The following is a 27379-nucleotide window of genomic DNA, read 5'->3' as shown; positions in this document are numbered from 1 at the left end:
ATATCAGATCACTTCTAGTGAAAATATAGTACCTGAATCCTATATCGCTGTGAGTTGTTTAAGGCTCTATTACACGGCATGTAGTGGTCTTATGACATGAGGGGATTCAGATCGTGGGAAGAGGAGGCTATTACTGAAAGGAAATAAGCAGGTCAGTATAGCTATTGGTGTCATAACGGGACACATAGGACTACGAACTCACTTACATATGTAAAATCGGTGCGGCAAGTGATAGCATGTGTAGAGCATGCAGGGAAGATGATGAGACGTTGGAGCATTTCCTTTGTCGTTGCCCGGTTTAGCGTCTAACAGATACCGGCACTTTGGTGGAAACACTATACCAGACATGAACCAACCAAGGGTGGCATGGAAAACAATTAAGGATTTTGTAAGTAACACGAAATTCCTAACTTAGATTTTCTTTTTCGAGGTTACTTTTTTTTGTTTATCTTGAGCGCACAACAAGCCGATTACTGGCATAGGTGTATGCCATAGTGGCGCGAGGCGCATTACTATCTGCGCCCTCTTTTCAACCTAACCTATTTGAAAACAAGCCTCTTCCCTGTCGAAATCCTCGTCTGTGCCAACAGGTAGACGCAGGCGCGATAAAGCATCTGCATTGCGAAGTTCAGTGGTGTTCCGATATTTTACCTTATAGTTATATGCCATAAGTGTCTTTGCCCAGCGCTGATCATTGTTGGCAAGTTTTTATCCGGATGAATAATTCTAACCGGGGTTTGTGGCCAGTAAGGATAAGGATGAACTTACGACCGCACAAAAATTGATGAAATCGCTTGATACATTGGTAACGAGAATTACAGGTATGTCATCTTAAAATTGTATCGATATTTGAAAATTTTGGCACAAAGTTGTGGAAATAATTTACTTTGCCCGTAAAAGCCTCTAGCTCTTTAATTTCCTTTGGTGGCTTTAAGTTTCTAACGACCAGTACACCACATTCGTCTGGTAGAATTCCCTCTGAACTTATTTGACGGCCAAGATATGTGATCTTATTTTGCAAAAACTCACACTTTTCTTGTTTGCAACGAACCCCATTTGCTAATAGAATTGAGAGTACTTTCAAGTACCTTTCCCGCGTTGGTAGTGGATACTGCTCGACATCTATCTGTGACTTTACAGCTACTTTAAAATCACATCGTATCCGAATTGTGTTATTATTTCCACCGAAATGAGTTTCTCCAATTCTGAATTAAACTGAGGCATTTGCGCGAAAGGTATAGGGCGGCTTCTGCAAAATTTTAGTTGAGCATCAGGCTTAGATGGTGTGAAAACGTCACGATTTTTTTTTTTCACAAAGTTCTCGCGTATTTTGTCATCGTTAGTTATTGAGTTTATTTTCACAATTTGAAAACTGAATGCGCTAAGTAAATCATGACGGAATAAATTGTCACCGGAATCTATGTTAACGACAACTACAACTACGTTTTTTCGCAATCACTACATTTAATTTTTGTGTGTAGTTCGCCAAGGAAAGGAATAACTTTCTTCCCGAAACTGAACAAAACTCTATTTGTATTCCATGATCGTTTAAAAAAGACAAAATTAACGAAAATTTTGGCTTTTTCAAACGATCATATCATAATGATTGAAATCAAAGCACCAGAGTATTTGACAGGTGTGACATTAATTAAAACATTGATACATCGACCATAACTATGTTATTCTTTTGTTTTAAGCTGCGTAGTTGCTTCTTTTCTACCTATGTACAGCGGTCAAAAAAAGTATTCATCATTAGCAAAATTGATAATAAATTCACTTATTTTGGGTAATTGAAGAAAATTTAAAGTAAACAAATAATGCAGTTTTATGCAATAGTTTATTTTTCGTAATATGTTTTAAAATAAATTCAAAAAATAAATTTAATTAGCGCAAAAAATGCAATTTTATATAATAACACCAAAAACAGAACAAAAAAAGTATTCATCATTGATGTGCTATCATCAAAGTCAAATTCAAATATTATTTGGGAATCCCCCTTTTCTGTTTTATTTAGTAAAGGAGGCTTTGCCCTTGACAGCAAATATTTAATTTCATTGAAAATATAGTTTTTGTCAAAATGGGTCGTAAGCAAAACGAGGTTTCTGATGAGGTAAAAGTTTTGATAATAAAACACCACAGGAATGGTTTAACTCAAAAAACTATCAGTGAAATATTAAATAGACCACGATCTACTATACAATCCATCATCAGAAAGTGGACAGAAACGAAAACTGTTGACAATAAACCATGTTCTGGTCGACCAAAAGCACTTCCAGTTGGAGATGTGCGTTGGCTAGTGCGGCAAGTTCAGAAAACTCCGAAGACAAATGCGACCATTCTTCGTAAAAACACTATGGAATATTTAGGGAAGGAAGTTACTACACAAACAATTCGAAATACACTCAAAAGGCATAGTTACAGAGGAAGAACTGCACGTAAGAAGCCCTTTATAAATAAAATAAACCGAGTGAAAAGGCTAAACTTCGCAAAAATGTATGTAAAACAGCCCGAATCATTTTGGAAAACAGTCATTTTTGCAGACGAGAGCAAGTTTAATCTTTTTGGGTGCGATGGAAAGGTCATAGTGTACAGAAAACCAAATACAGAGCTTGAAGAACGAAACACAGTTGCTACTGTAAAACATGGTGGAGGTGGTTTAATGGTTTGGGGGTGTATGGCGGCTTCAGGAGCGGGAAATCTTGAAATTATTAATGGAGTAATGGATCATAAGTATTACATTGACATTTTAAAGAGGAATTTAAAAGATAGTGCTGTAAAACTTGGGCTTGGTAATAACTTTCAATATTATCAAGATAATGACCCCAAACATTCTGCTTTAAATACCAAGATGTGGATGCTGTATAACTGCCCCAAAGTCATTAAAACTTCTCCTCAAAGTCCCGACTTGAACCCAATTGAACATCTTTGGGAACATCTCGAACGCAAATTGAGAACGCGCAATTTTTCGAGCAAGAGTCAAATGCAACAGGTGATAATGGAGGAATGGACTAATATAGACCAAAATATAACCGCTAAATTAGTCCAATCGATGTCAAACCGTTTAAAAGAAGTTATAAGAGGCGGTGGTCGAATAACAAAGTATTAATTTTTTTAAATTATGTTATTTATTTTTTTGTTTTTTTGCAATGATGAATACTTTTTTTGTTTAATTTTTTGTGTTCAGCTGTAAAATGGCCCTTTTTGTTCCAATAAATACTATTTTTTTTCTTAAAAAACAATGAAATTGTGTACATATATATCACACAAGCACTACTGCATCATTAGTTTAATATGTTTTTATTCCAATTGTCTTTTGTAGACTTATTAAAAAAAAAAACATTGAATGATGAATACTTTTTTTGACCGCTGTATTCTTTGTCATGCACAAAACTGCTATGTGACCCTTTTTTCCACATACACATAGCCCATAAAGTCTGCGTTCACCTGATAAACTTTTATGATTGGTTAAATAACACAAAATAAAATTATAAATCAAATCAACTCTATTACATATATTTTTTCTTCATATTCCTAACATTAAAAAACAAAATTTTAAGTTTGGTTAAGCACTTTCACTCTAGAGCGATTTAAATATGATAACAATTACATATAAGCACCACAAAGTCTGCGTTCAGTAATTAAAAATATAAAAAAGAGTTATTTAAACACAAAATAGAAACATATTAACACATTCCTAATATTTGGTAGGATAGCCACGTTGTTTTAAGACTGCACTTAGTCTATTTGGCATGGAGTTTACCAACATCTCTGTTTCCTCAGATATTATTTTCGCCCATTCTGCCTGCATGACACCCCGTAACATCTCCTTGCTGGTTATAACGTGCTGACGAATTTTTTCTCCAATAGATCCCAAAGATGCTCAATGGGGTTGAGATCTGGTGATTGGGGTGGTGTTTTAAGCTGCTTTGGAGTGTTATATAGAAGCCAAAGCCTAACAACCTCCGATGTATGCTTTGAATCGTTATCTTGTTGGAACCAAAATGTCGTTGCTAACCCTAGTTTAGCAGCACTTGGTTTCAATTTTTTTTTCAAAATATTGAGATAACCTCATTTATCCATTTTGGACTCAATAAATTCTAATTGACCCACTCCACTAGCAGCCATACACCCCCACACCATAACTCCACCACCACCGTGCTTCACCGTTCCAACTAAATTTTGTTTTTCCAGCTCAGTCCCGGACTTGCGTCACACTATTTGCCGACCTTTAATTTGTTCTCCTCGGAGAAAATGATTTGTTTCCAGAATTTAGGAGGCTTATTGATGAAAGTATTAGCGAATGTTTATGACTGAAATATACGGCTTTCTTTGACCAACTCTCCCATGAAATCCAGCTCTATGTAATATTTTTCTGACAGTTCAAACATTGTTTTAATATTTTCAACAATTTTGGTTGATGTTATAGAGGGTTGTTGCTTGCCATATTAATCACTTTGCGCACTTCTCTAACGGATAATTTTTTTTGGACGCCCAGGCCCAGGCTTTGAAGTTATAATGCCGGCTTCTTTGTAATTATTAATTACGCGCTGGACAGAAGAATACGTTCTTCCAACTGTTCCACCAATATTTCTAAAGCTTTGTCCTTCCTTCCACAATTTAATAATTATTTTTCCTTCAGATATGCATATTTCCTTCAGTTTCCATGTTTCCAAATTTATTAATTCTTTAAAAAACATATGTAACTATCATTTGTTGTGATAATGAACTGAAACTCATCAAAAATAAGAACAAGCATCATAAAAAGTAACGGTACTTCTAAGTAAACAAAGTGAACGCAGTCTTTTTGGTTGTCATAATTTCTTCTTATGAAACAAAAGTACCGTTAGAACAAACAAAAGCAAACTCGTATTTTTGTTTTTGTTTTCTAAATTAAGAAATATAAAGATACAACATATACAACAAAACTTGACTTTATTTATTTTTTATGTTGTTTTTTAATCATTAAAAAAGAACGCAGACTTTATGGACTATGTGTATGTTACACATTGCGTTTTTATACACTCCACCATAGGATGGAGGGTATACTAATTTTGTCATTCTGTTTGTAACTACTCGAAATATTCGTCTTGATCGTCGCGACATTTTATGTCCGTCCGTCCGTTTGTCTGTCGAAAGCACGATAACTTGCGAAGGAATAAAGCAAGCCGCTTGAAATTTTGCACAAATACTTCTTATTAGTGTAGGTCGGTTGGTATTGTAAATGGGCCATATCGGTCCATAACCTGATATAGCTGCCATATAAACCAATATTGGATCTTGACTTCTTGAGCCTCTAGAGTACGCAATTCTTATCCGATTGGAATGACTTGACTTCTTGAGCTTCTAGAGGGAGCAATTCCTATCCGATTTGGTTGAAATTTTGCATGACGTATTTTATTCTTACTTTCAACAACTGTGTCAAATAAGGTTCAAATCGGTTCATAACCTAATATAGCTGTCATATAAACCGATCTGGGATCTTGACTTCTTGAGCCTCCAGAGGTCGCAGTTATTATCCGATCGGATCACTTCTAGTGAAAATATAGTACCTGGAATCCTACATCGCTGTGAGTTGTTTAAGGCTCTATTACACGGCATGTAGTTGTCTTATGACATGAGGGGATTCAGATCGTGGGAAGACGAGGCTATTACTGAAAGGAAATAAGCAGGTCAGTATAGCTATTGGTGTCATAACGGGACACATAGGACTACGAACTCACTTACATATGTAAAATCGGTGCGGCAAGTGATAGCATGTGTAGAGCATGCAGGGAAGATGATGAGACGTTGGAGCATTTCCTTTGTCGTTGCCCGGTTTAGCGTCTAACAGATACCGGCACTTTGGTGGAAACACTATACCAGACATGAACCAACCAAGGGTGGCATGGAAAACAATTAAGGATTTTGTAAGTAACACAGAATTCCTAACTTAGATTTTCTTTTTCGAGGTTACTTTTTTTCTGTATCTTGAGCGCACAACCAGCCGATTACTGGCATAGGTGTATGTCATAGTGGCGTGAGGCGCATTAATATCTGCGCCCTCTTTTCAACCTAACCTACTTGAAAACAAGCCTCTTCCCTGTCGAAATCGTCGTCTGTACCAACAGGTACACGCAGGCGCTATAAAGCATCTGCATTGCGAAGTTCAGTGGTGTTCCGATATTTTACCTTAAAGTTATATGCCATAAGTGTCTTTGCCCAGCGCTGAATTCTATGTGCAGTCATTGTTGGCAAGTTTTTATCCGGATGAATAATTCTAACCGGGGTTTGTGGCCAGTAAGGATAAGGATGAACCGACCGTACAAAAATTGATGAAATCGCTTGATACATTGGTAGCGAGAATTACAGGTATGTCATCCTTAAATTGTATCGGTATTTGAAAATTTTGGCACAAAGTTGTGGAAATAATTTACTTTGCCCGTGAAAGCCTCTAGCTCTTTAATATCCTTTGATGGCTTTAAGTTTCTAACGACCAGTACACCACATTCGTCTGGTAGAATTCCCTCTGAACTTATTTGACGGCCTAGATATGTGATCTTCTTTTGCAAAAACTCACACTTTTCTTGTTTGCAACGAACTCCATTTGCTAATAGAATTGAGAGTACCTTTCAAGTACCTTTCCTTCTCGTACTGCATGAAATAAACTTTCCCGCGTTGGTAGTGGATACTGCTCGACTTCTATCTGTGACTTTACAGCTACTTTAAAATCACATTGTATCCGAATTGTGTTATTATTTCCACCGAAATGAGTTTCTCCAATTCTTTATTAAACTGAGGCATTTGCGCGAAAGGTATAGGGCGGCTTCTGCAAAATTTTAGTTGAGCATCGGGCTTAGATGGTGTGAAAACGTCACGATTTTTTTTTCACAAAGTTCACGCGTATTTTGTCATCGTTAGTTATTAAGTTTATTTTCACAATTTGAAAACTGAATGCGCTAAGTAAATCATGACCGAATATATTGTCACCGGAATCTATGTTAACGACAACTACAATTACGTTTTTTCGCAATCACTACATTTAATTTTTGTGTGTAGTTCGCCAAGGAAAGGAATAACTTTCTTCCCGAAACTGAACAAAACTCTATTTGTATTCCATGATCGTTTAAAAAAGACAAAATTAACGAACATTTTGTCTTTTTCAAACGATCATATTAATTATTGAAATCATTATTGAGATCAAATTAATGATTGAAATCAAAGCACCAGAGTATTTGACAGGTGTGACATTAATTAAAACATTGATACATCGACCATAACTATGTTATCTTTTGTTTTAAGCTGCGTTGTTGCTTCTTTTCTACCTATGTATTCTTTGTCATGCACACAACTGCTATGTGACCCTTTTTTCCACATACACATAGCCCATAAAGTCTGCGTTCACCTGATAAACTTTTATGATTGGTTAAATAACACAAAATAAAATTATAAATCAAATCAACTCTATTACATATATTTTTTCTTCATATTCCTAACATTAAAAAAAAAATTTAAGTTTGGTTAAGCACTTTCACTCTAGAGCGATTTAAATATGATAACCTGATAACATATAAGCACCACAAAGTCTGCGTTCGGTAATTAAAAATATAAAAAAGAGTTATTTAAACACAAAATAGAAACATATTAACACATTCCTAATATTTGGTAGGATAGCCACGTTGTTTTAAGACTGCACTTAGTCTGTTTCCTCAGATATTATTTTCGCCCATTCTGCCTGCATGACACCCCGTAACATCTCCTTGCTTGTTATAACGTGCTGACGAATTTTTTCTCAAATAGATCCCAAAGATGCTCAATGGGGTTGAGATCTGGTGATTGGGGTGGTGTTTTAAGCTGCTTTGGAGTGTTATATAGAAGCCAAAGCCTAACAACCTCCGATGCATGCTTTGAATCGTTATCTTGTTGGAACCAAAATGTCGTTGCTAACCCTAGATTAGCAGCACTTGGTTTCAAAATTTTTTTTCTCAAAATATTGAGATAACCCCATTTATCCATTTTGGACTCAATAAATTCTAATTGACCCACTCCACTAGCAGCCATACACCCCCACATCATAACTCCACCACCACCGTGCTTCATCGTTCCAACTAAATTTTGTTTTTCCAGCTCAGTCCCGGACTTGCGTCACACTATTTACCGACCTTTAATTTGTTCTCCTCGGAAAAAGAAAATGATTTGTTTCCAGAATTTAGGAGGCTTATTGATGAAAGTATTAGCGAATGTTTATGACTGAAATATACGGCTTTCTTCGACCAACTCTTCCATGAAATCCAGCTCTATGTAATATTTTTCTGGCAGTTTAAACATTGTTTTAATATTTTCAACAATTTTGGTTGATGTTATAGAGGGTTGTTGCTTGCCATATTAATCACTTTGCGCACTTCTCTAACGGATGATTTTTTGGACGCCCAGGCCCAGGTTTTGAAGTTATAATGCCGGCTTCTCTGTAATTATTAATTACGCGCTGGACAGAAGAATACGTTCTTCCAACTGTTCCACCAATATTTCTAAAGCTTTGTCCTTCCTTCCACAATTTAATAATTATTTTTCCTTCAGATATGCATATTTCCTTCAGTTTCCATGTTTCCAAATTTATTAATTTTTTAAAAAACATGTGTAACTATCATTTGTTGTTATAATGAACTGAAACTCATCAAAAATAAGAACAAACGTCATTAAAAGTAACATTACTTTCTAAGTAAACAAAGTGAACGCAGTCTTTTTGGTTGTCATAATTTCTTCTTATGAAACAAAAGTACCATTAGAACAAAAACGCAAAAGCAAACTTGTATTTTTGTTTTTGTTTTCTAAATTAAGAAATATAAAGATACAACATACATATACAACAAAACTTAACTTTATTTATTTTTTATGTTGTTTGTTAATCATTAAAAAAGAACGCAGACTTTATGGACTATGTGTATGTTACACATTGCGTTTTTATACACTCCACCATAGGATGGGGGGTATAATAATTTTGTCATTCTGTTTGACTACTACTCGAAATATTCGTCTGATACCCCATAATGTATATATATTCTTGATCGTCGCGACATTTTATGTCCGTCCGTCCGTTTGTCTGTCGAAAGCACGATAACTTCCGAAGGAATAAAGCTAGCCGCTTGAAATTTTGCATAAATACTTCTTATTAGTGTAGGTCGGTTGGTATTGTAAATGGGCCATATCAGTCCATAACCTGATATAGCTGCCATATAAACCGATCTTGGATATTGACTTCTTTAGCCTCTAGAGTGCGCAATTCTTATCCGATTGGAATGAAATTTTGCACGAAGTGTTTTGTTATGATATCCAACAAATGTGCCAAGTATGGTTCAAATCGGTTTATAACCTGATATAGCTGCCATATATACCGATCTTGGGTCTTGATTTCTTGAGCCTCTAGAGTGCGCAATTCTTGTCCGATTGGAATGACTTGACTTCTTGAGCTTCTTGAGGGAGCAATTCCTTTCCGATTTGGTTGAAATTGCATGACGTATTTTATTCTTAAAGGGTGATTTTTTTGAGGTTAGGATTTTCATGCATTAGTATTTGACAGATCACGTGGGATTTCAGACATGGTGTCAAAGAGAAAGATGCTCAGTATGCTTTGACATTTCATCATGAATAGACTTACTAACGAGCAAGGCTTGCAAATCATTGAATTTTATTACCAAAATTAGTGTTCGGTTCGAAATGTGTTCATTCACCGTAACGTTGCGTCCAACAGCATCTTTGAAAAAATACGGTCCAATGATTCCACCAGCGTACAAACCACACCAAACAGTGCATTTTTCTGGATGCATGGGCAGTTCTTGAACGGCTTCTGGTTGCTCTTCACTCCAAATGCGGCAATTTTGCTTATTTACGTAGCCATTCAACCAGAAATGAGCCTCATCGCTGAACGGTGAATGAACACATTTCGAACCGAACACTGATTTTGGTAATAAAATTCAATGATTTGCAAGCGTTGCTCGTTAGTAAGTCTATTCATGATGAAATGTCAAAGCATACTGAGCATCTTTCTCTTTGACACCATGTCTGAAATCCCACGTGATCTGTCAAATACTAATGCATGAAAATCCTAACCTCAAAAAAATCACCCTTTACTTTCAACAACTGTGTCAAATAAGGTTCAAATCGGTTCATAACCTAATATAGCTGTCATATAAACCGATCTGGTATCTTGACTTTTTGAGCCTCTAGAGGTCGCAGTTATTATCCGATTTCCCTGAAATTTTGTACGACGGATCCTCTCATGACCATCAACATAAGTGTTTATTAAGGTCTGAATCGGTCTAGAGCCCGATACAGCTCCCATATAAATCGATCTCTCTATTTTAGTTCTTGAGCCCCCAAATGGCGCAATTCTTATTCGAATTGGCTGACATTTTACACAGGTCTCCAATATATAATTTTATTGTGGTCCAAACCGGACCATATCTTAAAATCGCTCTAATAGCAGAGCAACTCTTTTCTTATATCCTTTTTTGCCTAAGAAGAGGTGCCGGGAAAAAAAACTCGACAAATGCGATTCATGGTGGAGGGTATATAAGATTCGACCCGGCCGAACTTAGCACGCTTTTACTTGGTATATTTAAATTCCTCTCACTTGCGAGAGTGAAGACACCTCGAACATGATTTACATTTTTGATTTTGCTTCATGACGAAGTTTGGTTTTTTCACAACATTTATGTCCATCTTTTTTTTGGTTTCCTTGATCGCAACCACAGTCCTGGTTGTTGCTTCAAATGACTCCGCGATGAGAAAAACATCAGTGAGTGTTGCCTTCTGCTTTTGCAATGCTGCGGCGCGAACATAATCACGTGGTATGTTTATGATGAAGTAATCCCAAATCATATCATCTACGTAGCTGCTGGCACACGACTCAACATTACACACAAACTTACAGACTCGCGCCAAACCACGAAGGTCTGCTACCCATTCCTTATACATATGTTGGAGTGCTCTTCATTTGTCTTTTGAAAAAAGCATAACGCGCTGATACGTTGTGCTGGGAAACTGCGAATGCTCTGTCAGCTTTTCAGTCAATTCTTTGTATGTTTGGTTCTCAAGAGATGTTACGCCAAATAAGTTCTTGAGCAAGTCAAACACCTCTGTCCCGCATTTTGCAGCATATGCAGTGCCAACGTCACTGCATATGCTGCTCTAATTGTTGTAAATACGAGTTTCACTGTTGTTGCTCTTTGATAAATTTATGGAATGCAGGTACCATTGGCTGTTAATTTGTTGTAAATTTCGTTGCTTGTGAAATTTTTATTTTGCCTTCTAAGATGGATTTCAGCCATTCTTGTTGCTGTAAGAATAAATTGTCGCGAATTTTTGTTGTTGCTGTAAGAGCAATTCCAACCCTTTGTTTTCCATTGACATTGTTGTTATTTTACTGTTGGACCACCGATCACTTTTTCTCTTTTTTTATACTTGTCGCCACTTGTTCTGTATGAATCGCACGCTTAGAGTGATGAAACAAAACTGAATATTTATTCAAAAATTCTAAGACAGGATGATATTTTAGGTATTCAAATTAGAGTTGGAATTTATGGTAGTGATTAAGTATTCTTAACGTAAGTAGTAAGATTATATAAGTGACATTTGATGTGAATTGTATATGTAAGTGAACATCACGAACTAAGCACAATAACATATTTAACTACAAGATAGAAAGTGGAATTTACCTGGTCGCGGTACACTAATGCAAGAATGTTGAGCATAGTTGCAACATCTGGATGATCATGGCCGCTTGTTTTTTCTAGGTCCTCAAGAGCCTGTTTGCACAATGGTACTGCAACTTCATACCTAAAAAATATTTTGATTGTTGAACCTTTTAAGTATTTCATTAGAAGAAAGATTTATAACATTGATTTATTTTAACAATTTTTGTGTTTCCCTTTCGAGACGAGCTCAATGATCGGAGATGCAAAGGGAAAGGATAGCCAAAGATAGCAACATACACCAACCACGTTTCATCTTTGTTTAGAAGACTTTTCAACCATATTAGGTGTGATGGCTTCAAGAACCGTGCGTTGGTATGTTGTATTTGAATCGTATTAATATCGAAAACGCATCTATGATACAATTACCACTTTAACCAAGCTCGACAACCCTACTTATTAGTTGTACATTTTTCTTTTATTCATGTTAAATTAAATTATTAAATTAATTATTAAATTATTATTAATTAAATTAATTAATTAATTAATTAAATTAATTATTAAATTATTATTATTAAATAGAAAAAAAGTTATTACATTTTTTTTTGGTAGCGGCTTTCATCAGCCACCCTGTACTTTTCCATTTTTTTGTGTAATGACAGACATTCTATCTGTAATTGTATCATAGATGCGTTTTCGCTATTAATACGATTCAAATACAACATAACAACGCACGGCCCTTGAAGCCATCACACCTAATATGGTTAAAAAGTCATCTAACCAAAGACGAAATTGTAAAATTTAATGATCTCGCCCTAACAGGCAAAACACTTGAAAGATTTATTTTAACTTTTAACTGTTCAGTATGGTGTTGTAGCCGTTGAGTGGAGCGGACGTGTTTTTATTTCGCTACTCAATGAAAAAAAAAGAATATATATAGACCGTAGCGTGTTGGCCTTCCCCTCCAATAGGTGTGGGTGCATTGGCGCCTGTAGTCGAGAGTAATGCTTCAAGCGCGCAACTGGTCGTCAGACCAATTAATGAGGAAGCGACGGATAAACCAGAGGTGGTGGTGTTTCTGACTTGGATTTAGACAGCGTCGGTGTCAAAGTTTTAGCAGAGCAAAAATAAAATGTCTTTTCATTTGAACGATTTGATATAACAATGAATAATATATTTTATTGACATAAGTTTCAAAGACAAGAACAAACAAAAAAAATAATTTACAAAATCAAATCCTACTTGTTTTCTTCGCACAAGTACATTTTCAAATGAGTACTTTTCTAACACCCCCACTCGAACAAAATTTATATTATTGTATTTGCAAGCCCATTCGTTTTGAACAAAATTTGTGCTTGTCAGTTGGTACTGGCTTTGTTAAATTATCTGCTACCATGACTTGAGTTTGGATTCCAACGAAGTTAACCATATTTTGATCCTTTTTCTCGCGTACAAAATGATGTCGAACGTCGATATGTCTTGATCTCGCTAAATACTTATTAGTTGATGCCAAATTTATAGCGCTTTGATTATCGCAATATCTCTCCGTCGGTTCATTTTGAGATTGTGGGTTGAGTTCTGCATTTAAATTTCTGAGCCATATAACTTCCTGTAACGTAGCAGATAGCGCCATATATTCAGCTTCCGTTGTAGAAAGAGCAATAGTTGGTTGATGTTTTGAAACCCAGGATATTGGTCCACCTTGTAATATACAAATGTACCCAGTCACTGATCTTCTGTCATCAATATCATTTGCCCAGTCTGAATCTGAATATGCCGCCTGTTTCTCATTTTCTCCTTTAGAAAATTTGATTTTTGCGCCTTTCGTCCCTTTTAAATATGGGAATATTCGTTTGACTGCTGACCAATGTTCTTTTCCGGGACACTTGTTGAATTTTCTAAGCTTGTTGACTGCCAAGCATATATCCGGTCTTGTGCATTGCGAATCAAACAGCAAACTACCAATCGCTTGCTGGTATGGTATTTCCGACATTTCCTTGACTTCAGCAAATGTTTTCGGAGACATTTCCTTGGAAAGTTTAACGTTGACATCCATCGGGGTCGATACGGGATTGCAATTTTCCATATTAAACTTTACTAACATTCTGTCGATATACTCTTCTTGGTCCAAATAAATGTCCCCGTCTTTGTTTTCTATACGTAGACCAAGGCATTGCTTTGCCTTTCCAAAAAACTTCATTTTGAATTGGGACATTAATTCCGATATAAGTTTCTCACGATATGAATTTTCATTACTAAAGAGCAAAATGTCATCGACATATATAGCCAAAAACGTCATAAATTTTCCATTTCTATGTATAAAAACACAGATCCACTTTTGAGCGTATAAGTCCAGATTTCTTTAAAGTTTCATCCAGTTTGTTATTCCAATCCAAACTTGATTGTTTTAGTCCATATATAGCTTTGTTGAGCTTCAAATACTCTCCCTGTTCCCCAATAGAAACTCCCTCTGGCTTTTCGATATATATATCTTCTTTTAACTCACCTTGCAAGAGTGCTGTTATTGCGTCCATCTGATAAATTTCCAGACCATATTTCACTGCCATGGCTATTAAGAATCGAACTGATGTATCGAACCACTGGGGAATACGTTTCTTCGTAGTCGATCCCTTGTACTTAGGTGAATCCCTTGGCCACCAATCTTGCTTTGTACTTGATATTGTTATCAGGTTCCCGTTTCTTCTTAAATATCCATTTTGTTTTAACAACATTTGCTCCAGGTGGTTTTTCGACACATGTCCAGGTGTTATTCTCTCTAACCCTAGCTCACTCTCAATCGCCTCAATCCACCTTTCTTTTTCGCTGCATTGGGCAGCCTCAGCAAAACTTACGGGTTCTTCTGTGCTATCAAAATTTCTAGTTGCCAATGCTTTCTTTTTTCAGCTAGACGTTCGCTTCTACGAGGAATATCAACATTATAACCTTGAGTATCGACACTATCACCTTGAAGCTCTACAATTTCATTATTCTGGTCACAAGGTAATTCAAAGCTTTCCTCTAAGCTATTCTCCAAATCACCCACTTCAGGTTCATTTTGTGGTGGAGACGATGAACATGATTCAAAATCGCTCTGGTTGCCCGGAGTTTCTGTATCATCTGCCACCACTTCAACCGCATACACAGGAACATCTTTATTGTCTTCGTCAATGATACCAGAATAATAAAAAGAGCTTTCATGGAAAATTACATCTCGACGTACAAATACTTCTCTCCGCTTTCGGCTATAAACTCTATATCCTTTCGAAGTTGTACTGTATCCCACAAAAACGCACTTTTCGGACTTGGCATCCAACTTTTTACGTTTTTGCTTTGGGATATGTGCCATAGCTATGCAACCAAAAGTTTTTAAATAACTTACATTTGGGGTATGGCCGGTCCACATTTCTTCTGGAGTTTTTGGCAGGCTTTTTGAGGTGATCTATTTATTATGTAGCTTGCACAATTAACAGCTTCGGCACAAAAAAACTTCGGCATATTAGCATCACACATCAGTGTCCGTGCTTTTTCTATCAAGTTGCGATTCATTCTCTCCGCGAGTCCATTTTGCTCCGGAGTATATGGAACTGTAGTTTGATGTATTATATCACATTTCTTCAACTCGACGGCCATTTCTTTATTGATGTACTCCGTTCCATTGTGGAAACAGTTTATGACTTCATTTTTACTTTTGATAAAATAGACCTTTACTCTGCGAGTGAAGTCATCAATGAACGTCACGAAATAAAGACTGCCTCTGATGGATTTGACTTCCATTGGTCCACAAACGTCTGGGTGTATGACTTCTAAAACTTTAGAAGCCTTTGATCCTTCTGTCGGAAAACTGCTGCGATGCTGCTTTCCTTCTGCACACGACGTACATGACGCCAAAGAACTTTCTGGAAACTGAACACCTTTTACCAAGCCTTTTGAAAGCAGTTTCAAATTATCAGATCCCAGATGAGCATACCGACGATGCCATAAATCAATGGAATCTTCTATTGCAATGAAGACAGCATTCTGGGAAGGTGTATCGAGTTTATACAAACCATTCGTTTGACATCCAGTTGCAATGATTTCCTTCGACGAATTCAAAATACGACAACCCTTTTTATCGAAAATTACGCTGTTGTTGTGGGCGACTATATTCTTAATTGACAATAAATTCATCTCCAACTATGGAACATAAAGAACTTCATGCACGGTAACGATTTCATTACCTCTTGGAGTCGAAACAGTCATGGATATATTACCCTTTCCAACAGCTTTCATGGTTGCATTATTTGCAGTTTTTATCTCTCCGGAGAAATCACCAATCGTCTCGAAGCATTCCCGACTTGAAGTCATGTGGTTTGTAGCACCGCTATCTATGTACCACTTGTTGTCTGAGGACTTTGTGCCTAACGCAGCGAGCATAGAACCGCCTTTGTTGGGAGTTTTATCTTTGGCTTTTGATGGGCATTCTGATGCGTAATGGCCTATACCATCACAATTAAAACATCGCGACTTACCCTTCTTATATTGCTTGGAGAACTTTTTCTCACATTTTGCGTTCTTTCCATCGATATTTCTGGTTTTCTTGGAGAACAAAGCACTATTTGAAGTTGATGGCTTACATTTGACATCTTGCAGAAGTTTCATTTTGACCCCATCAGCAGTCAACGGCTTCCCAGTACTTCCAATTGTCATTATCATGGGCTGATACTCACTTGGCAATCCCTTTAGAAGTAAGCTTCCAATCCATTCATCGTTCACACTGAATCCTATATCATTTAATTTCTGGGCTGTTAAAATTACTTGATTGACGTAATCTTCCACCGATGAACATTCCACCAATTGAATGGAGCACAATTTTTGCAACAGGCCAATTCGTCTATCCAATCCGCTATCTTGAAAAAGATTTTTGAGAGACTTCCAGATTTCCGCTGATGTGTTGGAATCTTGCACATGCACATATAAGCTTTTGTCCATAGCTATGATTATCTTGCATCTTGCCTTTTTATCCTTCTCAGCATCCAAAACGGCATTGTCTCCTGAAGGTTCAATACAATTCCAAGAGTCCTCTAATTCCAATTGCGTTTTCATGGCAAAGCTCCATGTTGACCAATTTTCGGAGCCAACAAGCTTTTCCATCTGTTGTATTGTTCCAATCGAATTCATTGCACAAATTTCAGAACAAATTCCACGAGAAAAAACCAATTTACCAAAACAAAGCCTACTTGTTTTGTTCGCACAAGCACATTTTCAAATTTTCTAACACAAAGAAACAATCATCGCAGCCGAATCGAGAGATGAGGACATCGGGATGACAGCAGATGTGAGCGATGGCGATAAGCGATGCTAAGCTCACAAGCAGACCGAGAAAGCGATCCGGTGCACGACGAAGAAGACAGAGGAGTATGTACCGGCTGCGGGTATAGAGGGGACATCTTTACGCCGCGTTTTGCGTCGGCGGAATGTATTGATACCATCAAACAGCTCGTCAGAGGTATTAACGCTCCCTAGGAGGGCGCAAAGCTCGACCTGGTGAGAAAGATGAAAATCGCCCAGCGCACAAAGGCGACGGTCTCATCAAGGGATGGGGCAGTAAATTTGCGACGAAACTCATGTTGGGATTCTTGGGCAAGCAAAACCAAGATTTGGTCGCTGAGAAGTGGGAGGTCTTCCACAGAGAGGAGGAGGAGGAAGGAACTCTCCGTGTGGTTGGAATTGATCAAGGCTCCGTGACGAGTTTGGCTAAGACTAAAGTCATGGCGCACTACGGGAGCAATGCTGTCTTTTTCAAGATTGGGAAGACTAGGATAGGCAAAAATTCTTATTTTGAGACATTAGGCCGTGCAGTGGCAGGTGACTCAACAAAACCCAACAAACAGGGGGCTGACAACGAAACAATCACGGCCTCTTTCAATCTTGGAAAGACTAGGAAAAGCAAAGATCCTAATACTAAAATATCAGGCAATGCAGTGGCGTAAGACCCAATACAGCCTAACAAACAGGGACCCGAAGACGGACCCATCACCGACTTCAAGATTCGGAATACTGGGATAGGTGAAGATACTAATATTGAAACATTAGGCAGCGTAGAGATAGGAGTCTCAATACAACCCAACGAACAGGGAGCCGATGATGGTACCGTCACCTACTCCCAAGAAGCCCATTTACTTAGGTTTTGGAAGACAAAGATAGGCAAAGATTCTAGTATTGAAACATTAGGCAGTACAAGGAATGGAAACCCAATATAGACTATCGAACAGGGACCCGACGATGGAACATTTACCGACTTTATAAAGAGTCGGAAGACTAGGCTAGGCAAAGGACCTTAAACGATGACATCAGACAGTGCAATGACAGGAAAGTCAATGCAGTCTGAAGAACAGGGAGCAGACGATGAGCTCATCACCTACTCCCAAGATGCCCATTTACTGGAGAACCAGTGATTGAGGTAATCCAGATAAACCTCCACCGGAGCGAGACTGCTACACACGCTCTGATGGAGCGTGTTGCCTTAATTCAGGAGCCATGGACGACCCGGAACAAAGTTTCTGGACTGAACCATATCAATTACCAATTATTCTATGCCAACACTGGTACTCGGCCGAGGACCTGCGTTATTTGTCATAAAAATTTTAATTATATATGTATTTCCCAGGGTTGTCAACGTCGGATGCAACAGTGGTGAGACAGGGAGACGGTGGAGCATACTTGGCATCACTTTATCTGCCTTTCGACTCTCCGAGATCGCCACGTACGTCGGAGCTGCAACGGCTGAAGAGGCAAGCAAAACAGACAGGAAACGAGGTACTAATAGGGTGCGATGCGAACTCTCACCAAATTTCGTGGGGTAGTACCAACACTAATAAGCGGAGCCAAGCTCTGGTAGAGTTCTTGAATACCAACGATCTAATAACACTTAATATTGGTAACACCGCTACCATTGTTAATAGGATTAGGGAGGAGGTATTCGATGTGACGATATGTTCGGAAAATCTAATCGATGAGGTTTAGTATTGGAGAGTCTTCATGGAACATTCTTTCTCTGACCATCGCTACATTAGGTTTAGAACAGCACGGCCAGAGCCGAATCCGATAAGCTTCCGGAATAAGTTGAAAAACGACTGGACAATATTCGCAATGCTTCTCAGAAGAAGACTTGGGCAAGATAATTTAGATTGTCCAAGCATAGAAGACATTGGCGAAAATGTCAACAGGATTACGACTGCACTTGTGGGGTCCTTCGAAGACAGTTGTCCTCTTCGGGAAAGGAAATCAGCCCAAGAAAAACCCTGGATGACCGGGGAGATTCGCAAAATTGGGAAAGAGATCCGCAGACTTTTTAACAGAGCACGTCGTAAAAAGGCGGAAGTTTATTGGGATGTGTATTACACACGGCTCAAGGAATACAATAAGATTACCAGAGCGGGAAAACGTGCCTCCTGGAAACTTTTCTGCGAACAGGTCGATTGCGTTAATGACGCCGCCAAGATAAAAAAGTTTCTCTCAAAAACCCATGTCCAAACTGAAACTTTAGTAGACGACATGGGAGTGAGAGCAGAGACAACGGAGGACATGGTGAGGCTTTTGATGAAAACCGATTTTCCACAGGATACGAAGGGACTCACGGAGACACCGGAACTTGGAATAATGACGTTGATCGAAGGTTTATAAAAACGGAATTTATGGTGAAGGAATCCTTGAGGAGCTTCAAACCGTTGTGGACACCATGGTAAAGAGTATGACATCCATGGAATAAATATAAGGGAGAAAGTGGCACAGGGCACGCCACAGGGGGGCATTTTATCGCCACTCCTATAGGTGACCACCATAAATGAGCTATTACGGATGCTGACTGAGGAGGGATTTAGACCCGTCTGCTACGCCAACGATGTTATGATACTTCTAAAAGGGTAAGGATCCGAACGAGCTATGCAGAAGGGCCGAAAGGGTCTTGCGTATGGCATATGACTGGGCTATACCCAGGGGTATCAATGTTAACCAAGAGAAAACTGAAATATGCCTGTTCACGAGGAAGACGAAGGAGGGCCAATTTAACGCACCAGGTTTCCTCAATAAGACGATTTCGTTATCCGATAAGGTCAAATACTTAGGTGTGATCTCGCACAGGCAACTGAAGTGGAAGTGTCATATTCAGAAGCGTAATGAGAAGGTTGGGCACTATGTAGACGGGCGTTAGGCTCGAAATGGGGCCTGAATCCGAGGATAGTCCACTGGCTCTACATGAGCGTGATTAGACCAATACTTTCATATGCCTTAGTGGTTTGGTTAACTGCTATGGAGAAAAAGTGCAACATATGGGCTATACAACAAGTTCAGAGAACATGGCATAGGCGGAGCGGAGAATGGATTGAGGATGGGAGCAGCTCATACCATCGTGGTATAATCGAGGCGACGATAGGAAACCTGTAGGAAAAGGAAGAGGTTTCCGATCGGATACCTGAGATGAAACTTGAAGTCGAGTGCGAGGCACTGCTGTCATCGGCACAGTCTTGTATTGACGGAACCCTAGTATTGCCATCTGTAAAATCATGTTACACGGATAGATCAAAGCTAGAGGACAGAGTGGGCCTAGGGGTTTACATTGAGAACCAGAGACTGAGATCTGTTTTAGACTGCCTGACCATAATACGGTCCTGCAGGCGGAGATCCGGGCGATCACGGAATGCGTGAGGTGGTGTGGAGCTAACGCAAGGACGTCGAGCGTGAACGTATTTACCGACAGTAAAATTGCCATAACGGCAATCACAACCAGGACGGTAAGGTCACGAACAGTCTTGCAGTGTAAGGAGGATATTTACGCCTTCTCTGAGGATGGCAAAATCCGCATCGTTTGGGTGTCGGACCATAACGGCAGAAAGGGCAGACGATTTGGCGGTGAAGGCCAGAGGACTGCCGTCAATACACTTGGTGAACTTGAAGGCTTTCGGGTCGACGTAGTCTGAGTTCAGGGAGTGGGCGACGAATGGGTACGTAACATTGTGGAACAGCGAAACGGTCGGTAGAACGGCGAAAATCCCATGGGGGGATACAGATCGTGAAAAGACGAGGCTATTACTGCATGGAAGTAAGGAGGTCAGTATTGCTATTGGTATCATAACGGGACACATAGGACTACAAACTCACTTATGTAGAATCGGTGCGGCAAGTGATAGCATGTGTAAGGCATGTGGGGAAGAAGATGAGACGTTGGAGCATTTCTTTTGTCATTGCCCGGCTTTCGCGTCTAGCAGATACCGGCACTTAGGTTGGGACACAATACCAGGCATGAACCAACTTAGGGGAGTGGCATGAAAAACAATTAAGGATTTTGTAAGTAGCACGGAATTCCTAACTTAAAATTTAATTTACTTTATAGTTTTTAGAGCGCACAACAAGCCGTTTACTGACTTAGGTGTATGTCCATAGTGGCATGGGGCGGATTAATATCTGCACCCTCTTTTCAACCTTACCTAACCTAACTGTTCTGCATGTATCCTTTACCTTACCATTTTTGCAATAGATACATAAGACTTTAACTATGAATATATAGTCCTCGCCTTGTTGAAAAGTGTTATAAAAATAATTTAGTACGCGGGATGTCATAAAAATTTATGTTAAACCTGATTTATTGAAAAAGGCAATAAAACAACAAGGTAATGTAAAAAAAAAACATTAATTTAAAAGTAAAAACAAATAAAATAATGATAAAAAAATACCAATACATTTTTTCCGATTTATTTTCTATTGTATATCCGATGTGAAACAAGTAATTAAACATTTTAAAAACGAATTTGGGTTCTAAAAAAAAAAAAAACAAAAATACCTGTTTGGTCAGTTGGGCCTTAGGGAAGCCACACCTGGCCAACTTCGTGGATATAAGAGATCTAATTCGATTTTTTTTATATGGGCAACATAAGGTCCTTTGAAAAGACCTAATATGTATTTTTGAAAAGTATTTCGACACAAGAAAAAAACAAAAATACCCTTTTTTCCGCTAGCCCATACTGAGACCGATTTCCGGCATACAAGAGCTCTATGTCGAATTTATTTTTTATTTGCGAAATAAGGTTTTGTGAAAAGAACTTATATTAAGGCCTTTTCATGTGAAAAGCCCTTATATGTATTTTTAGGAAGTATATGAACACAAGAACAAACCAGAAATTCTAATTTTTTCAGCTAGCCGGTAGGGCTCATTCCCAAGGCGATGTTTTGTATATAAGAGTTCTGTGTAAGAGCTCTACGTTAGGATAAGTTTAAGTGGCAGTCTGCCATCAGACTCACTTTTACGTTTTCGTCCATTGTGATACCACTGGAATAGAACAAGGAATATGCCTTCTAGTTCCTACCGTTGGACCCTCCATATCGCTTTAAAAAGCCTAATAGCTTGCGAATGTTCATATACGCTAAATCAGACAGGTTCTCAAAGAAATGAGAACCTAAAGTGGAACTCCTTCTAACTGCTAGTGCGGGCCACACACATAGATGATGTTCTATAGTCTCTTCCTCTTCGATGTACTCACAGCTTCTGCAATAGTCGTTGCTGGCAATCTTCAGTCTGTCAGCATGTATTCCGATTAGACACTGACCTGTCATGACGGACACAATGGCGGAGACATCTGTTCTAGCCAATGACAGCAAAGCGGTAGACCTTTTCAAATCTAGATTAGGCCATATAGTTTTGGAATGCTCACAGCCTCCTCTTTGTGACCTTCTATCATTCGTGGTCCTTCGGGCCCGGTCCTGAAAACTTAGCTTACATGTCGCTATAGGCATACCCACAGATTCCAGTATCCCTGGATGTGTAGGGTGGTTCCTAGTCTCGCAAGCTCGTCCGCTTTAGGAACCAGAAGAGATGAATTTTGAACTGTTCAGCCATCTCGTTGAGAGATCTGCGACAGTCGAGGGCGGTTTTTGTGTTCAGAAATACGTTCTCCAGGGGTTAAATGGCTGCCTGGCTGTCTGAGAAGATATTTATGCCAATCGTCGTAATGACATTATGACACTTCCTCTATTGTAAGGATCTTCGCTTGCTACACACAGCAGTGGTCGAGAAATCTTTTCGATATGACCAGTTCTAGATCTCTAGAGTACACCCCAAAGCTCACCTGGTCGTTTAGTTTGGAACTATCCGTATAGAAGTCTATGTAACTACTGTTACCAGGGATATCGTAGTTCCAATCGGTTCTATCAGGAATAGTGGTAAAGTATTTTTTATTTTTATCAAACGGCTCAGGTAGGGTGTAATCCACACTGCCTGGAACATAGGATATTGTAGCCTCCACATGACCAACGAGAAAGAAAAATGTCCAGAGGCATAAGAAGTACCATTAACTTCAGTGCATCAGAAAGTGTCGTCCTAAGTACGGCCGTGATGCGCAAACAAGACTTGGATCCGGTTAAGTATTGAGCTATAGGTGGACTTTTGAAGCGCCGTCCACCAGTCCACAACACCATATAGCATTATAAGTCTGACATCTACAGTATATATCCAAAGCGTGACACGCGGTCTAAACACACAACTTTTGCCACTGCTTCTCTTGCAGGTGAATAGGACAAGAGTTGCCTTTCTAGCATTTTCCAAATATTGGATTTGAGTTTCAATTTCCTCTCCAACCAAACACTTAGGTATTTTGCGCTTTCTGTAAATGAAACATTCTTTCCTTCCAAGGAGACAGGTTCCACTGTCGGCAACTTGTATCTCCTGCTGAAAAGAACTTATTCTGTCTTGCACGGATTTATACCTAGACCACTTTCGGACCACTTCGTGCAATAGACCACTTTACTGTTGCACGAAGAGCTTCCTGAATAATATCTCTTTGAGGGCTGGGAAACTTTCCCCTAACCGCAATTGCTACGTCATCTATTTACTTCACTTTACACCTATTTCTTCCAGAGACAATAATATATTGTTAACGGCTATATTCCAAAGTAGAGGAGACAGTACACCTCCTAGAGGTGTTCCTCTGATGGCCCATCTTTTTAGATCTACAGATCCCAAGCCTGCCGAAATACATCTTTTAGTAAGTAAGTTATTACGGTAGAGTTGATGCCTACAAAATCCAACTCTTTCATGACTGACGTCGGTTTTACATTATTGAAAGAACCTTCAATGTCAAGAAATGCTACCATTGTTTATTCCTTGACAGCGAGAGAACCCTCTATTTAGCCAACTTGGTCGTGAAGGGCTGTTTCAGTGGATTCGCCTTTACTATATGCATGCAACCGCCGCGACAGGCGATCTCCAGGGATCTCTCCCCTAAGACATGTTTCTATCAACCTCTCAAGAGTCTTCAGCATAACGGATGACAGACTAATAGGACGAAAATCTTTCGCCTTCGTGTGGTAGGGTTCTCCTGCTTTCGGAATGATAATGACCTCCATCCCACATATATATATGACATTCTGATACAAGCAGAGTATATCTCCCTAAACCAAGTAACCAGTCTATCAGACACAGCTTGTAATTCAACCGGTAATACATCATCAAGGCCTGGCGACTTAAAGGAGTCGAAACTTCTTATCGCCCAAAGGATTTTCGGCTCAGACACAATTTCCCTAATGGCCTCCGACGAATGGATATCAGTGACAACCTCTTCTGTCTCCACGTTATCCCTTGAAGAATTTCCCAGGAAATGTGTATCAACGAGAAGTTCTAGTGTTTCCTCACTAGACATTGTTCATAGATTCTTTGATTTCTGAATGTATCCCACCGTAATAGGTCTCAAGGACAGAATCTTCCTTAGCCTAGAGGACTCAGATGTATCCTCCACGGAGCTGCAGAATTCTACCCTGGATTTGTTCTGAGTCTTTCTAAGCTCGCCCTTATATTTTCTTAGCTCAGCCTTATAGATGTCCCAATCGTGTGGTTTTCTTGTGGCTTTTGACCAACCAGCTCTGGGGTCCACCATGGCGGTCGCTGTTTGCCCCTTGGCTTGCCACTAGGACATGCTGACACAAGCGAGTCATTCAGGGCCTTCGTGGTCCGCTTGTCCACTATGTCTACATCCTCCGTGCAGAATTTGTGCCGAGATTTATCCAAATCCGCCTTACTTCTGTTTAGCCGAGTGGCCACTTCTGCATTACTTTCTTCAAGGCTGAAACTTATATAACCATGATCAAAGAAGCTATGGTCATCCAACACATCCCAGTCGCATATTCTTCCACTTATATCTTCCTGTACAAAGGTAATATCTAGTACCTCCTGCCTGTTCCTGCTAATAAAGGTCGGTTTATCCCCTTTATTACAAATCGCCATATTGCAACTTATAATATATTCGATAAGCAGCTCACCCCTTTCGTTGACATTCGATGTGCATTAGCATCACTTCCTACAATGACACTCTTTTTCCCTACAGAAGCGGTTTCAACCAGCGACTTAAGGTTTGAAGGCGGCATCTCTGAATCGTGTGTCATATATAGGGAAGTCAGCCAGTAATGAGGCTTGTTTATTTCTACTACTAAATCTTCAGTGCTTAGCGACGGAAGAAGAAAAACATTTAGACTACTCTTTGCAAGAATATAGGCTCTGAGTCTAACATTCCCCGTACCTTTGAGTAGTTTAAATCCCGAAATTATTAGTCCACGGACCATTCCTCCACACACTCATGGTTCCTGGATAACAACCACGTCAAATCCCCTTGCCATCAGGAGGACTTTTAGTGCCGCCGAAGCCTAACAATGGTGGAGATTTATCTGTAGAAACCGGACTATAGTCAAGATTCAGAACTTCCACCACTGTTGTGTTAACCTCGTCTTCTGATTCCACCAGGAGTTCATCCTCACAAGATTCGTTAGATCTTGTTATGATGAGCTTTCGTACGCATCCAGGCGTAGGTTAGAAAGCAGTGGAACCACTCTTCCTCAGGACACTAGACACTTACGGTGTGAACGATTCCTCCTACGAGACAGCCAGAATTTAGTACGAATATTGCATGTCTCCGGTCACCATCAGCCTCATCCAATCTATCAATCTTCCATTCGGGGGTTAAAAGATTGAGATTACATTCTCTTAGTCTTCCAAGAATCAATTCACGACCTGAGGGAATCCTTGGTATCCAAACAGGCGAAATTGGTCGAAAAGGAATATTTTCCTTCTTTACTAAATCTAGTGAGCGTTGATCCCCGGAGACAATTAGTCTGTATCGGCCCCGATACCAGCCGGCATCGTCACAAATTCTTCTCCCATGTCGACAACTGCTATCACCAAACTGAATTTATTTTTTATTTGGCGATTGTCGGTATATAAGAGCGGTATTTTTGTATTTTTTGTATTTTTTATGCGTTTAAGTAAAATTTTAACAAGATATGCCAATTTAAACGGGTGTACTACGTACTTTAATTTTTTTTTTTTAATATTGGAAAACCCCCTTAAATTCTCAAAGCGCAAAGGCCAGATCCCCCATTTAGGCTTATGTTTTATTTACTATATATACCCCTTTAATACATAAAGAGTACATTTTTAACAATTATCTTTTTGGCAACGCACATTTTGTGATTTGTTTCACGTTCAAACATCTCAATCTCATTTTTGGCTCAATGGGTACGTAAATAAGCAGAGTTGCCGATTTTTGAATGAGGAGCAGCCAGAAGCGTTGCAAGAGCTACCAATGCATCTAGAAAAAGTCACATTTTGGTGCGGTTTATGTGCTGGTGGCATCATTGGACCGTACTTCTTCAAAGATAATGCGAATCGTAACGTAACTATGAATGGTTGAGAGCTACCGTGAGATGATGTCCAACTTTTTTTTAGCCTAAAATGCAAGAGATTGACTTGCATGATATGTGGTTTCAACCAGACGGTGCCACATGTCACACAGCATGCGTAACACTGGACTCTTCGATAAGCGAGTTCGGTGAACATTTTATTTCACGTTCTGAGCCGGTCAATTGGCCGCCTAGATCGTGCGATTTCACCTTTAGACTAATTTTTGTGGGGCTATGTTAAAGCTCATTTCTATACAGACAAGCTTGCTTCAATTGACGCATTAGAAGACAACATTGAAGCATTTATTCTTGAGATACCGGCCGAAATGTTGGAAAGAGTATACTAAAATTGGACTATGCGGATGGACCATTTGAGGCGCAGTCACGTTCAACATTTGCATGATATAATCTTCACACATTAAATTGTATGGACCGTACTATCGATTCAAATAAAGATTTCATGAACTTTTCTGAATTTTATGTGTATTTTTTTTTTGAAAAACTTCCCTAGCTCTTAAGATATCACCCTTTATATGCAATAAAGTTTAGTTTTCCCTTAGTTTTTGTTCTTACACATCACTCGTTTTACACATGCATGCCTTTGACATACATTCAATAAATGGGAAAAAAGTTAATATTTTCTGAAAACTAAAACTCATATCATAGTCAAAAAAATATGCAAAGTTTAAAAAAAAATATAAAAAAAAATTTTATAAGATAGTTCTGAGGTGAATTGAACTCTTGACCTCATGGTTGCTAGTCTCACACGCACGCACTATCCCACCTACGCCTTTGCTAACTCTATTGAAGTAACGCAATATGAATTTCTGTTATCCAAAACATCAAAAGAATTTGTAACAACAACATTATAAGCCAAAGAAATTTATAAACCAACAGTGTGGCATATATTTTTCTGGTGCAGGCTAGTAGAATGCAGGGTTGCCGTTGTGACTTAAAATTGTAAATAATTCTTATTTGTTAGTCTTTATACCTCTACCATACTAATTTCGTCATTCCGT

General features: G+C 38.9%; 1 protein-coding gene across 3 annotated transcripts in view; it reads right to left on the bottom strand.

Moving 5' to 3' along the window:
- Positions 1 to 27379, bottom strand: part of LOC106092641 (kinesin light chain) — a 220157-nt gene that overhangs the window by 76019 nt on the left and 116759 nt on the right. For all 3 annotated transcript variants that reach the window (XM_059361248.1, XM_059361246.1, XM_059361247.1), the window contains one exon: positions 11691 to 11811. In XM_059361248.1, the coding sequence (XP_059217231.1) occupies positions 11691 to 11811 (121 nt within the window). The remainder of the gene's footprint in view (positions 1 to 11690; positions 11812 to 27379) is intronic.

The sequence above is a fragment of the Stomoxys calcitrans genome, chromosome 1 (assembly GCF_963082655.1).
Source record: "Stomoxys calcitrans chromosome 1, idStoCalc2.1, whole genome shotgun sequence".
Taxonomy (NCBI): Eukaryota; Metazoa; Arthropoda; class Insecta; order Diptera; family Muscidae; genus Stomoxys; species Stomoxys calcitrans.
This window is presented reverse-complemented; position numbering and strand designations above follow the sequence as displayed.